Below are 14802 nucleotides of genomic sequence, written 5' to 3'. Positions count from 1 at the left end.
GTTTAGGCAGGAAGCTAGTTTAGGGGAGCAAGTTAGTTAGAAACTCGGCCAGTTGTCGACTAAAGACGCAAGAGCTAGAGTATAAAGGTATTGGGTGTCGATTAGTAGACGCCCCAGTTTAAGGAATTGGGTGCCGATTTGTAGACGCCCCAAGATAAAGGTATTGGTGTCGATTTGGAGGCGCCACAGATATTAAGATCAGTTGGGTGTCGATTTGTACAAGCCCCAGATAGTTAGGTTTAGGGAAAAATCTACCACACATGCAATTAACTTTTGTTTAAAATCAGTTTGAACGCCTCACTAATAAATACTTAATTCATTAATTACTGGATGAATCAGTGTTTTTGAACGACAGATTTACTCTTTTGATCGCTACCATAGATAGATATCAATGTTTATATCCGAACTATAAACTTTTATATACTTCTGTGATCATTTTAATTATTGTAACACTGAAATAATAATACTGTGTGGTTGAAAAGACTGTTTGTGAAGCTGTTTCAAATCTGTACATGACACTGGCTCTCTTTGGCTCAGTAGCAGCGCCAACACAGATTTGAATGTTCACTGTCATCAAACTTGTCAAAGGTTTATTAAGGTTATATAAGGTTTAAGGTCGTTGTCATTTAGGGATAAGATAGTGTGGGTGTTAGAATCAAGTTTGCGATCTTTTAACGATTAATCGTGTTGCTCTATTCCAAATAAACAAATGTTTGTTATACTGCATCAAAACGCAAATAATCTCATTGGTTAAGCCTTTTGCATGTGAAATGAGCAGCTTGCTTACAGGTTGCAAGTTTGCTGTAGTAGGTTTGATAAGTAGATTAAGCGGTTTTATTCTAAAAAAAAATAATATTTGTATTTTTTTTTCTTTTTCTTTTTGGTTACACTTTATTTTGACAGTCCACTTTAGATTCTGCTTACTATAAATTACTTTGCAACTACATGTCAACTAACTCTCATTAGAATATTGGTAGACTCTTAGGTTAGGGTTCAGGTTAGTTGAATAAACAGACATGTAAAGTTACTTATAGTCAGTATAATATATGTTGGGGAGCATAAAAATAACGTGTTAGCAGATATTAACCAAACAGTCTATTAATACTCTAATGACTGATGTAGTTAAAAGGTACTTATATTTAGTAGACTGTATTAGAGGACTATCAAAATCAAGTGTTACCTTTTTTGTTTTCAGAATAGGACTCTTTTTTTTCCAATATTTTACAGATAGAACAATGTTTAAAATGGAGCACTTGGCTTTAGATGTCCCTATCTTCATTTCTTACTGTTTATTCTCTAATTTGGCATGAATAATATGCACATTCTCCAGTCACTTAACGGCAATAAAACATACCCAGTCCACATAATAACTGTGTCAACAGCAGTGCAAGCCCAGCATCTCTCAAAGGATAAATTACACAGCACTATTCTAAATGAACAGCATCTTTCCATAGTCTTACAAACCATCCATTTATTTTTATTAACCATTAAACAGAAATTCATTCCCTCAGGGCTTGCGCTGCTCTTCCCCTGTGCCATGACCGCTGCTTTAGCTCTGAAGAATCAAGTGTTTAATGTCTTACACGCTCCATGGGTTTTTAATTCTTTTTAACAGATACAGGACAGAATGAATACTACTTGACTCAGGTATGCTGAGGTTCGTAGTAATCAACATTTCCATTGATTGACTGTCCAATCCCAGAAGTAATCTGTTTTAAATACACTTTCATTTTACTGCACTGTAACTCTATTGGCTTGGCTCCATTCAGGCTCTCTTAAAGTAGCCAAATAAATATACTGTACATTATAAATTGTGTTATACTGTTTTGGGTGATTGGTCTGCTACCTGAAACATTTATTATTGACATTTGTTATATTTTGTTCAGTAATGTTGGCTATACATTCATTAATATGCACACTTAATAAATTGAGTGATAAGTATGTGCACATATTTAATAATATATGAATTAATAATTGATTACATGTAAATATTAAGTCAATACATTAAACCATGATGTGTAAATGTAAACAATTGTTTAAGTTTTAAATAAATACTATGTGTAAATATTGATACACAAGTACAATATACAAATTATATATAATAAATTGCATGACAATTATGTATGTTTAAAATGATATGTACAGTACTAACATTTTATTACAGTTTTTCTCGATTGCTTAAACGCATTTCTTGAAACTATTACTCGTATTCTCAAAACAGTAAAAACAAATCCATTACGTCTCACCCAGTTCCCCAAACATCCTATTTCTCAAAACCATTCACTCTTGCTGAAAAACCAAACTTTGCCCTCAGACATCACACACAAGCCCTCACAAACACACACACTACAACATAGTCTTACACACTGGTGCAATAAATTCAAAACAACATTTCCAAAACTGGTAAATGATGTTGCTTGTGGTTCCCACAATCCACTTGCATGCCTGTTCCCCGCTGGCACGCATCAACTGAAATGTTTGGCAGGCTTCTTACATTTCATCGTCTCTGTGTCCTAGAAAAATAGAAGTACTGATTACTGTAACTGTAACACATCCTTTTTACAAAATGGAATCTGTATGTGAGGCAATTTGATGCATTTCTTTTTATTACAGTAGTATGGTGCAACAGCTACAGTACATGTATGTGTAGTAACAGCACAAAGTACTGCTCTCAAAAGTTATAGTAGAGAGCAGTCTGAAGTACATCTACTGTACCTGTTTTTCTGCCGGAAGGTTCTTATGATCGAGGCGACGGTGAAGCGACTCAAATTTGGCCTTACTCCTGGCCCAGCCTCCCTCATTGTCATACCATGGACAAAAACATGGGCAACTAGAGTGGCACGGATTTCATCCGAGACTTGTCTCCTTGCCCTTGCCCTTCCTCCTCCTCCTCCTCCTCCTCCTCCTCCTCCTCCTCCTCCTCCTCCTCCTCATCCTCATCCTCCTCCTTCACCTCTTCCTCCACTCCCATCTACTCCTCCTCCTCCTCCTCCTCCTCCTCCTCCTCCTCCTCCTCCTCCTCCTCCTCATCCTCATCCTCATCCTCCTCCTTCACCTCTTCCTCCACTCCCATCTACTCCTCCTCCTCCTCCTCCTCCTCCTCCTCCTCCACTCCAGTGTCCTCGACCTCTTCCTTCATGTCTTTCTGGATCCATTGTTCCAAAACTGAATGAACTGACTCTGGCCCTTTTATCTATCTATTGAAGGTTCTGATTGGTGTGTGTGTGATCAATTTTGACTCTGAGTGTTTCCACTTGGGTAATTGTGTGCTAACTGAGCTGAAGCTGTGCTGACTTGAGTGAACAATATTGAATGCTAGCGCTTTCTAAATGACAACAGGGTGTAGGCAATGAGAAATGAAGGGATTTGTGTGTAGATTTATGCAGTGACAGTTCAACAAATCTGACTCGTGTGTCAAAACAGGGGAATAGTGTTTATAGTTTAGGGAAATGGGTGTGCTTTTTGATAAATGTTTTCGTTATAGTTTTGAAATTTTAGTTCAGAATCCTGGTTATAGCGTTTAAGCAATCAAGAAAAACTGTAATGAAGTTAATTCAGTGAGGGAGCATTAGATTGATCTAAAGTGACAGTAACACCTTTTACATTGTTCAAGATTGATAATAATAAGAAATGTTTCTTGAGCAGCAAATCAGCTTATTAGAATGATTTCTGAAGGACCATGTGACACCAAAGACTGGAGTAATGGCTGATGAAAATTCAGCTTTGCCATCATTGGAATACATTACATTTTAAAATATATAAAAGAAAATTATTATTTTAAATTGTAATAATATTTCACAATATTACTGTTTATTTTTAATGTATTTTTGATCAGATAAATGTAGCCTTGGTGAGCATAAGAGACTTCAAATACATTAAAAAGACTGCCCAACCCAAAACTTTTGAACACTTAGTGTTCACTTAACTTATTTCTTTCTAAACAAGGTTGAAAATGTATGTATTAATTAACTTCATTTTAGTACCTTGATGTGTCCATGACATTCAATTTACTGATACTTTTTATGTCAACCTTTTAGGTTGTACACAGATTGAAGACAAAATAAATGTAATAGAAAATGTCACTTGTCAATATGTCAATAAGTAATCGAATAATGTCAATAAGTTTTTGCATTACATTTCACATTGTGGCATCGGTGTGTGTGTCCTGGTAAACCCTACATTACGGGGACAAAATATCCCCACAAAGATGGCAATATACGAAATCCTTGTCCTTGCAGGGACATTTTTGCTCCCCATGACGAAAACAGCTTATAACTTACGTAAGTTATGTTTTTTGAAAATGTAAAAATGCAGAAAGTTTTCTGTGATGAGTAGGGTTAGTGTAAGGGGACAGAATACACAGTTTGTACAGTATAAAAATCATTACGTCTATGGAATGTTCCCATAAAACATGAACACAACGTGTGTGTGTGTGTGAGATTTATGTGAGAGATATATAAGTACACTCTCTCAGTATCAGTCTTCTGCTCCTGTTTAATTCTCACAATTGTCTGTAATGTCAAAAAGTTTCAAGACAAAAACATTTATTTTAACACAATGTTCTTGGTTCTGCTTTTCTGTTCCTTCTGTCGAACTAATTTTGAGAATGTTACTGTTGAGAATGAGACAGTTACTGTTTTGACACAGCCCGCCGGTCACTGTTGTCTTCTATTGAATGTTGAATTCATAATAAAAACATTGGAAAAATTCAGACCAGTCCTTTCCTCATATATCTAAAGTGCACCCTTGAAATGTTTTGGTTGTCCTCTAGGGTATCTTTTTGCACTTTTCTTTGTTGCAAAATATCACTGACTGAAATGAAAGCAATTTTATAACTGTGCCATTCAATCTTTTTCAGAGTAAAGATGAGCGGCAAAAGAAACACAACTTGCAGGGACAATTACTCGCTTCAGAATTCTCAAACATGTCAGTTTGTTCTCATAACTGCACAATGTTGTTGGTATAGATTTTTCTTTAAAAATGGAAAAGTTTGTGTTGCTGTGTGGTTTTCAGTGCACTCTTTTTTTAAGACATCACCGTCACCATTTGGGTACAAACACTGAATGATCTTTGGAAAGATCTGAAAAAAATATGATCTGTTGTACTGGATTAAACACAGAGCAAGGCGTTGAACCCTTGAAAACATGTTTTGGTTTGGTAATTTATTAGCAGTAAGCCTTTTTCATCATCTTGTTTTCATCTATTTCTCACGATCAATACAGTAACTTTCACGACAGTAATTTTAGGTATTGAAATTCAGCAATAAATGGAATTTGTGATCTTTTTTCTTCCCTATTGTGATGTACATTCGAGTGAAATGGCTTTTTTGAAAAAAATTATAAATAATTAATAGGACGGGAATTGATTGGATGGTTTGAGGGTTGTGGTTTGCTATTGGTCGATCTCATGTGAGTGTCAGGTTGTCCCGTCCTCACGCCAGTAAACACGTTATTAGAGAGAGATGTCGCTGTTAGAGGGAGGAGATGTTATTTTGATTAAAGATTATATGAGAGACATTAATTTAATTTATTTTTATTTATTTTTTTTCTTTGGTGCATGAATAAATCGTTTATAAATAAACACTCAAAAATGTTTTTGATTTTCATGCTGACATTTTCATTGGGTAAATTATAACAGACCTCCACTGTTCTGAATTGAATTACTTATAGTTGTATTTATGATAATCATTGTGTTTTTGGAAAGAAGCACTCAGATATTCTTTTCGGCAGGGTATGATGTTCCTGGAGGAGAGGCGGCTGGTGCACAGAGACCTCGCGGCTCGTAACGTCCTGGTAAAATCTCCAAACCACATCAAGATCACTGATTTCGGACTTGCTCGACTGCTTGATGCTGATGAAAAGGAGTATAATTCAGATGGAGGCAAGGTCAGTGTTAAGAACCTGAGACACACTGGTTCTGACAAACTCATAAACCTTTAACAGTTGTGAACAGTTCCATTGAACTCATTTTTATATGATATTGTAATTTATATATGGTGGGCTGGACAAAAAACTTCATTAATCAATGAGAATGGTAGTTGCTTGATTGTATTTCTAATTTCTAATCATATTGCAGTGCTGTTTCTGTCCAAATTGGACTGGTCTTTTTTTCTTTTAGAACTTCATGCATGTTTTTAATTAAACATGATTGCATGACTGTATATTTCCAGATTATTACATCCTGATTATAATTTTCTCTTTTGCAGATGCCCATCAAGTGGATGGCTTTAGAGTGCATACATTACAGGAAGTTCACACACCAGAGCGATGTATGGAGTTATGGTGAGTAAAACACGTACAGTGTCCTAGTTTGCATTCTTGCATTCTTTTTGAAGAAATTACTGAAATTATTTCAATCAGCAAAAATGCATTAAAAAGATCAAAAGTGACAGTAAAGACATTTTTAATGTTACACGATTTCTATTTCAAATACATGCTGTATATATATATATATATATATATATATATACTGTCTATATACTGTACACACACACACTATCTCTATACAAAATGTGATGTGTTGACTTATATATTGTCATTCAGGGGTGACTATCTGGGAGCTGATGACGTTCGGAGGAAAGCCCTACGATGGGATTTCCACACGTGAGATTCCAGATATCCTGGAGAAGGGTGAGCGTTTGCCCCAGCCGCCCATCTGCACCATAGACGTCTACATGGTGATGGTGAAATGTGAGTGTTGTGCAGAACCCTGAATGTGATCAGTATAGCTCAAATCTCAGTAATGTTGCATATGTCTTGAAATGATCACCACATTCATTATCCTAGTTTTTGAATGATAATGTAAAATAACTTTCATTTTCACAAAACAGTTTTACTAAATATACTAAAATGATATTTTATTAAGAACATGCACACACATGTATTTTAGCCCATCCGCTCGCCATGTTTGGCCAGACAGTCGTTTGGACTATGGAAATGAGCAGCTGGGTGAGCGGTGGGGTTTCTCAGCTGGCTCAATCAAATAAACACAAAGAGATGAAATGAGACGCGGATTGAACCCATTAATTCTAATTACATTTCAACTGTAAGCTGTTGTTTGTGATTCTACGTGCTGTGACATCTGTAACCCCACGGACAATGAAATGCGAAATATTGATGGAGATGAAATGTGGTGTGATTGCGTGAGTAATTGCTGCTCATTTGGTTAATGTGTTTGAGTGTGAGAAGTGAAAGGAAATTAATCGGGAGGAAATAAGGAGCAGGCTTCTGCAAGGTGAGGGCATGTTACTTCCTGACAGAGACATAATAGAACTGTAAGAAGTTCAGTAATTTGGAGGCAATTTCTAACTCATTGTGACTCTATCTGTCTGTCTGTCATCTATCTGACTGTCTCTACATTTGAATTTCTTTTGTTTTTTTGTTTTAGAAAAAAATATTTATTTATTTATTTGTTTGTGTATCCATATTTGACCCTGGATCACAAAACCAGTCACAAGTCGCACGGGTATATTTGTGGCAATAGCCAACAAAATTTATCGATTTTTCTTTTATGCCAAAAATCATTAGGATATTAAGTAAAGATCATGTTCCATCAAGATATTTTGTAAATTTCCTACCGTAAATATATAAAACATTTATTTTTGTGAGTGAATGCAGCACAATCGCGAACATAAATGGACAACTTTAAAAGCGATTTTCTCAATGTTTCGATTTTTTTGCACCCTCAGATTCCAGATTTTCAAATAGTTGAATCTCGGACAAATATTGTACTATCATAACAAACCAAAAGTTTATTTATTCAGCTTTCAGATGATGTATGCATATAAATTAAAAAAAATTGACCCATGTGACTGGTTTTGTGGTCCAGGGTCACATACACTCACCTAAAGGATTATTAGGAACACCATACTAATACTGTGTTTGACCCCCTTTCGCCTTCAGAACTGCCTTAATTCTACGTGGCATTGATTCAACAAGGTGCTGAAAGCATTCTTTAGAAATGCTGGCCCATATTGATAGGATAGCATCTTGCAGTTGATGGAGATTTGTGGGATGCACATCCAGGGCACGAAGCTCCCGTTCCACCACATCCCAAAGATGCTCTATTGGGTTGAGATCTGGTGACTGTGGGGGCCATTTTAGTACAGTGAACTCATTGTCATGTTCAAGAAACCAATTTGAAATGATTCAAGCTTTGTGACATGGTGCATTATCCTGCTGGAAGTAGCCATCAGAGGATGGGTACATGGTGGTCATAAAGGGATGGACATGGTCAGAAACAATGCTCAGGTAGGCCGTGGCATTTAAACGATGCCCAATTGGCACTAAGGGGCCTAAAGTGTGCCAAGAAAACATCCCCCACACCATTACACCACCACCACCAGCCTGCACAGTGGTAACAAGGCATGATGGATCCATGTTCTCATTCTGTTTACGCCAAATTCTGACTCTACCATCTGAATGTCTCAACAGAAATCGAGACTCATCAGACCAGGCAACATTTTTCCAGTCTTCAACTGTCCAATTTTGGTGAGCTCGTGCAAATTGTAGCCTCTTTTTCCTATTTGTAGTGGAGATGAGTGGTACCCGGTGGGGTCTTCTGCTGTTGTAGCCCATCCGCCTCAAGGTTGTGTGTGTTGTGGCTTCACAAATGCTTTGCTGCATACCTTGGTTGTAACGAGTGGTTATTTCAGTCAAAGTTGCTCTTCTATCAGCTTGAATCAGTCGGCCCATTCTCCTCTGACCTCTAGCATAAACAAGGCATTTTCGCCCACAGGACTGCCGCATACTGGATGTTTTTCCCTTTTCACACCATTCTTTGTAAACCCTAGAAATGGTTGTGCGTGAAAATCCCAGTAACTGAGCAGATTGTGAAATACTCAGACCGGCCCATCTGGCACCAACAACCATGCCACGCTCAAAATTGCTTAAATCACCTTTCTTTCCCATTCTGACATTCAGTTTGGAGTTCAGGAGATTGTCTTGACCAGGACCACACCCCTAAATGCATTGAAGCAACTGCCATGTGATTGGTTGATTAGATAATTGCATTAATGATAAATTGAACTGGTGTTCCTAATAATCCTTTAGGTGAGTGTATATTTATTTATGCATGCTTTGTTTGGATTCTCTATCTGTCTTTTTATGCATTTATTTATTTATTGCAGTGTCCATAAAACGTGTATTTGACAAATGTAGTTACTACTGCGTTTTTTTTCTGTCTTGTCCTCCAGGCTGGATGATTGATGCTGATAGTCGGCCTCGGTTTAAGGAACTCGCTGCAGAGTTCAGCCGCATGGCACGGGACCCTCAAAGATACCTCGTCATACAGGTGAGAATACGGTTATTTTTGTATTACATCTCACCTTGAAAATCAATACTTTTGTCCCATACACCACCCGTTAAACTCAAGGTGACCGCAGAGAGTGATGGTGTCATTTCTCCTCTCAGGGGGACGATCGCATGAAGCTGCCCAGCCCCAACCACAGTAAGTTCTTCCAGAGTCTTCTAGATGAGGAGGAGCTGGATGACCTGATGGACGCTGAGGAGTACTTGGTTCCTCAGACCTTCAATATCTCTACCTCTTCTTACACGTCAAGACCACCGATGGATACCAGTAGGGTAAGAACAGCTCTTTGCTTCTTTTTCCAGTTCTTTTCATGAACTGATCAAATGTGTACCTGGAATGAAGTGTAAGTCACTTTGGATAAAGGCATCTGCCAAATGGATATGGATAATGCTAAAGTTAATGTTTTGAAGGTGAAGTCTTTGAATGGTTGTTTCACTTTCTCTTATTCCATTTAAATGTACACAAAGTTTGGAATAATTACGATTTTTTTTTAATTTTACACTCAAAAAGGCTGTGTTGTTTAAAATACAGTACAATTACTATCAATTATTATTGGTGCTCAAGTATGAACAATTCAACATTTTTGTTGAAATCGTGATACGTTTTCAAAAAGTTCAAAAGAACAGCATTCATTTTTAAATATAAATCTTTTGTAATATTATAAATGTTTTTACTGTAACTTTTGACTCCTTGCTATATAAAGTGTACTTTTTCCTTTTCTTTTTTTAAATCTTACTTACCTCAAACCTTTGAATGGTAGAGTATCACTATTCCCGCATTAATGTATGAGAAATGTTTTGTTTTTTTAGCATCAAATTAAGGATGGCTGCTGAATGTTCAGGAATAAAGTATAAAAAATAAATAGAAAACAGTTCTTTTATTTTGTAAAAATATTTCACTATATTACTGTTTTAAGGAAGTTTGTTTAGCTGAACATCTTTGCTTATGGGAACACAGTTGTGCAGATGGAAAACATAAAGTGGACCTGTAGAGGAATGATTGCATGAAGCATAGAAGCAGGAGAATGATCTTTCTTTATTTTTGTACCCTCATATAGACGCAACTGAGGTGTCGTGATAAAGTTCTTAGCCCAGAAGACGGGATGGGAGCTTGTTCCCATGACCCTTCTGGTTCAGCGAGTGCCGTCTTCATCCCTGTAAGCACACAATGTGCGGGTCTCGATGTGCTTGAGGAACAACACTGTAATGGGAGCTTGAAGAAACAGCCCATTTCTGGCTCAGGAGACGACTGCGACAGCCAGCGCTACAGTGCAGATCCAACTGTCTTTTTTGGAGAGAGGGGTCCAAAGACCACTAATGAAGATGGTTACATGAGCCCTATGAACAAGTCAGCCTCAGGTAAAAACAAAAATATTTGATGTCTTTTTGAGGAGTTGCATTCAAAATCCACTTGGATCAAAAATATGAGGGGGCATGTGCATGACGCTTCTGGGTATACATGAATTAGTTTGGTGTAAATAACCTCTGAAAGTCTTTTATTACACATTCTCTAGTCAATAATATCGCAGTCGTTCCATTTCAACCTAAGATGGTTTAAAATAAAAGGGTGTCTGGAGTAAAACATTAATCCAGTGTGGTGGGTTGAGTAGGATGATAAATCAATAGATTCTGAGTTCCTCCATTACAAATGTTGGCAGCAGTTAATGGTCTCATCCTTCACCTCAAACTGAAGAGTGCCAATGAATTGTGGGTGGTTAACTACAAGTTGGCCGCTCACTTTTTTTAAAAATTGTTTTTATGCTAGTATCAGTAGTTAAACTACAGCCAGGAGGCAATATGTTACTAACACAAAGCAACTAATTATAACTGAAGCTGTTTAAGAGGACAGAATTGCAGTTCAAGATTTTGGGGTCAGCAAGATTTGTTTTGAAAGAAGTCTCTTATACTCACCAAGGCTGCATTTATTTGAGCAAAACAGTAATATTGTGAAATATTATTACAATTCAGAATTTAATATATGTTAAAGTATAATTTATTCCTGTGAGGCAAAGTTGAATTTTCAGCATAATTACTCCAGTCTCCAGCGTCAAAGGATCCTTAGAAATCATTCTAACATGATCATTTGGTGCTCAAGAAACATTTATTATTATTATCAATGGTAAAAACAGTGAAGTTTCTAAGTATGTTTTTCTAATTTAAAATGTACAATACAATTAAAACATCAGTGAAGAAAATCAATGAATAGCTTGTGGCCATGCTACACTGCTGTTGGAGTATATCTGGTAAAGCTAAAAACAGCTACCGAAAACTGTGGCTAAGTAGGTAGTGTCGCTACTTTTGGTGACCGTATTTTCATCATTTTCAATAAAGTTTTATGTTCTGTTTAAGCCTTTATTCTGAAGATGTTCACATGCTCCACATCTGCATGAATATTCCTGTGCATGTGTGATCAGCATTTTCAGAATAAACTAAAACTGATGTTCTCTTCTGGAAATACTAGAGACTAGAGTCGCTCGCTCATTTATTATGCTGCATTTTTATTATGCGAACAGTAATTTAATCAACTCATTAATTCTCATTCATTTTCTCAACAATAACTCACAAGAGTGCAATGAACTGTAAAATGTAGGTCTTGAGACTCATACAAATGTAGGCCACAATGTTCCTTTTAACATTTGTAAAATGTTTTGAGTCTCCTCTTTTCTTTAAAAAACACGTTTCTTTAATAGTTCTGTATATAATCTCACTCAGAATTGTCTTTGTTTGTACATGCACTATGTTACATGTATTGCAAGTTACTCAGTTACAGGTGATTTATGTTGAATTAGGTGTTTTACATGACCCAAGATACGGATTAATACAAACATACAGTTTATCTTATTTAGATTTCCGGAAGCTGGACAATTGCCTTAATCTGGCTAATTTGTTTACATGACTCCCTAAAATTAAGTAAAAATGAATCTTACGTATTTGTGATTGATATTGGATTGATATGTGCTTGTGCATGTAAACAGTATGACAGGTTTATATCAGTGTTGTTAACTAAAACTATTAAAAAATGTTCATTAATTGCAATAAAGCTGAAGTAAACAACAAACTTAAACATAAAAAAATAGAACTGTTGCCGTGGCAAAAAGTACTACAATTGTTAAAATACTAAATTATACTATTCGATATTATATTATACTACAAATTAAGCTAAATATGAACAATAACGGAAACAAAATTAACAAGCACAAAATTACTAATAAAATAAATTAAAAAGCAAATTCAAAACATTAATAAATAATATAATAGTATATAAATAATACAAAAAAAAGTTGCAGTATGTGTACTTTCCATATACTTAGTGTACTCACCCACAAAAGTACTATAAGTAATATAAGGTAATACAGTAATATAAGGTAAATACATGGGTTAAGTGAAGGTTTAGGGGTAGGTTCAGGGTTAGTACCTAGTTATTACCCAGTTAGTGTCATTACAATAAGTAATGTGAAACATGACTGTAAAAATAACACTGGTGTATACTATTGTAAATCTAGAGTATACTACTTTGGTAATTATTTGTGGCAAATGGCAATGATTCTTTATTCGGTATGTAGCTTTTTATCATGCTTTTTACATTGTAGTTTTAATTTTTTCTTTTTTTATCTACAGACCATCTTAGTCCTGTCGAGGAGAATCCTTTTGTAAATCAAAGGAAAAATGGAAATATTAATGCACTGGACAACCCGGGTTACCACAGCACCCCTGATAGGAAATCCAAGGGTGAGGATGAGTATATCAACGAACCCCTTTACCTCAACACATACAACAACACTAGTGGGATGAACCAGGAGATTATGAGAAAAAATGGATCTTCCATCCCACTACAGATGACCACAGCAGCCAGCACCGCAAGCAGCCACGTTATCCTCTCCACACAAACTGGGAAAGCCCATCACCATGGCCAGGGAACACATGTTCATTTCGCCGTTCCACCTGTTCAGCCCCCCCACACGACATCAATGAGCCAAAATGGCCAGCATTCCCAGTCGCCGCACGGTGTCGAATCCAATTCCTCCAGCATGTCTGGCAATCCTTCCTTATTAACCCAAATCTCCATCGTCAGCCAACAGATCCAACCTTGTCTGGCAAGTCAGTCCATCCATTCTACCCATCCGGCTCAAGTGGTGAAATCTGCAGTCACAAGTAAAAGTGTATCCGGCCTTCCCGGCCACCTTGTCTACCCAGGTAACATGCTTCAAACGGGTCATACTGGGACTGTAATGGTCGACAGGAAGTCGAAGAAGAATTTTGATAATCCTGACTACTGGCAGCATAGTCTACCGCCCAAGGTGACCCAACCAAACCCTCAAGACCCAACGCAAGTGTACAAAGGCAAACACCTCTATAGGCATAGCATCCGAAGTCGCATCGCTGTGGCTGACAACCCTGAGTATCTTTCTGAGTTTAACAAGAGACCAGTTCTGCCACCTCCACCGTACCGGCACAGGAATACGGTAGTGTAACGTCACAGTCGTTATGGAGAGCCAGATTCTTCTACCAGCACCATATGTTAAACTGGAATTACTGAAGTACAGGAAAACTCCTACCATCAGTGTTTCTGTCAGAAGAATTCAGGAAGGAGACTTATTGGACTTTAAAAGGAAAACCGACCAACCAAAGTGCCTCTAAACTATTCCAAAAGCTATTCCATCTTTTCCATTCCAACAAATCAGAATGTATCGAGATGGATATCCCTTAAAGGGATAGTTCACCAAAAATTGAAATTGTCACCATTTGCTCACTCTCATGTCACTCCAAACCCAAAGACATCTTTGAAAAACACCTGAGAGATTTCTGTCCTTCCATTGAAAGTCCATTGCACTAAAATAAAAAATACTCCAATAAACCCACAATAATGTCTGCAGTCAGCAAATGTGTTTTGCACATCAACACTCAAGCAAACATACTATTTAAGCAAAATAGTTTCTTTTATTTATTTTCCTCTGGGAATTGTTATTTGATTTTAGCTAAACTTTTTCTGAACAAAATAAATTAAACAGTCTTTTAACTTCTTTCAGTGTACACCAAAACTTCATAAAGAGTTAATAAAAAGTTTATAAAGACATTACATTTACCATATATAATGTGCTCTATGTATGTGCATGGATCTTTGTTTATATGTGAATAAAATATTAAATTAAATCATTACATAAAGCGATCGTGTCTCTTTAGGAGATTGGATTTACAGGTAACTGCTCGACTGAAGCATCAAAGAGTTTGTGTTTTGAAGATGAACGGAATACTTATGGGTTTGGAATGACATGAAACTGTAAATGATGACAGAATTTAAATTTTTGGTTGAACTGTCCCTTTAATTTTCACCTCTGACTGATTCTCCTACAGTTAGGAAGTTCACAGTGACTTTGTGGAAACTGGTGTCCAACTTACCGATGGTAAGAAAAACACTTGCTCTTGTGGTTTTATCAAAGGAAACGGACAGTTTATTTCTGGTGTCGTAAGTTTAAACCAACTGTCTTTATTGACC

General features: G+C 36.7%; 1 protein-coding gene across 1 annotated transcript in view; it reads left to right on the top strand.

Moving 5' to 3' along the window:
- Positions 1-14379, top strand: part of erbb4a (erb-b2 receptor tyrosine kinase 4a) — a 178077-nt gene extending 163698 nt beyond the window's left edge. The window contains exons 21-27 of the mRNA XM_079856470.1: positions 5730-5885; positions 6206-6281; positions 6543-6689; positions 9194-9291; positions 9411-9581; positions 10367-10667; positions 12927-14379. Coding sequence (XP_079712596.1) covers positions 5730-5885; positions 6206-6281; positions 6543-6689; positions 9194-9291; positions 9411-9581; positions 10367-10667; positions 12927-13780 — 1803 coding nt within the window. The 3' untranslated portion in view covers positions 13781-14379. The remainder of the gene's footprint in view (positions 1-5729; positions 5886-6205; positions 6282-6542; positions 6690-9193; positions 9292-9410; positions 9582-10366; positions 10668-12926) is intronic.
- Positions 14380-14802: the final 423 nt, after the last annotated feature.

The sequence above is a fragment of the Squalius cephalus genome (genome assembly GCF_949319135.1).
Source record: "Squalius cephalus genome assembly, chromosome: 2".
Taxonomy (NCBI): domain Eukaryota; kingdom Metazoa; phylum Chordata; class Actinopteri; order Cypriniformes; family Leuciscidae; genus Squalius; species Squalius cephalus.
Note: the sequence above shows the minus strand (reverse complement) of the source record. Positions and strands in the feature narration are given on the sequence as shown.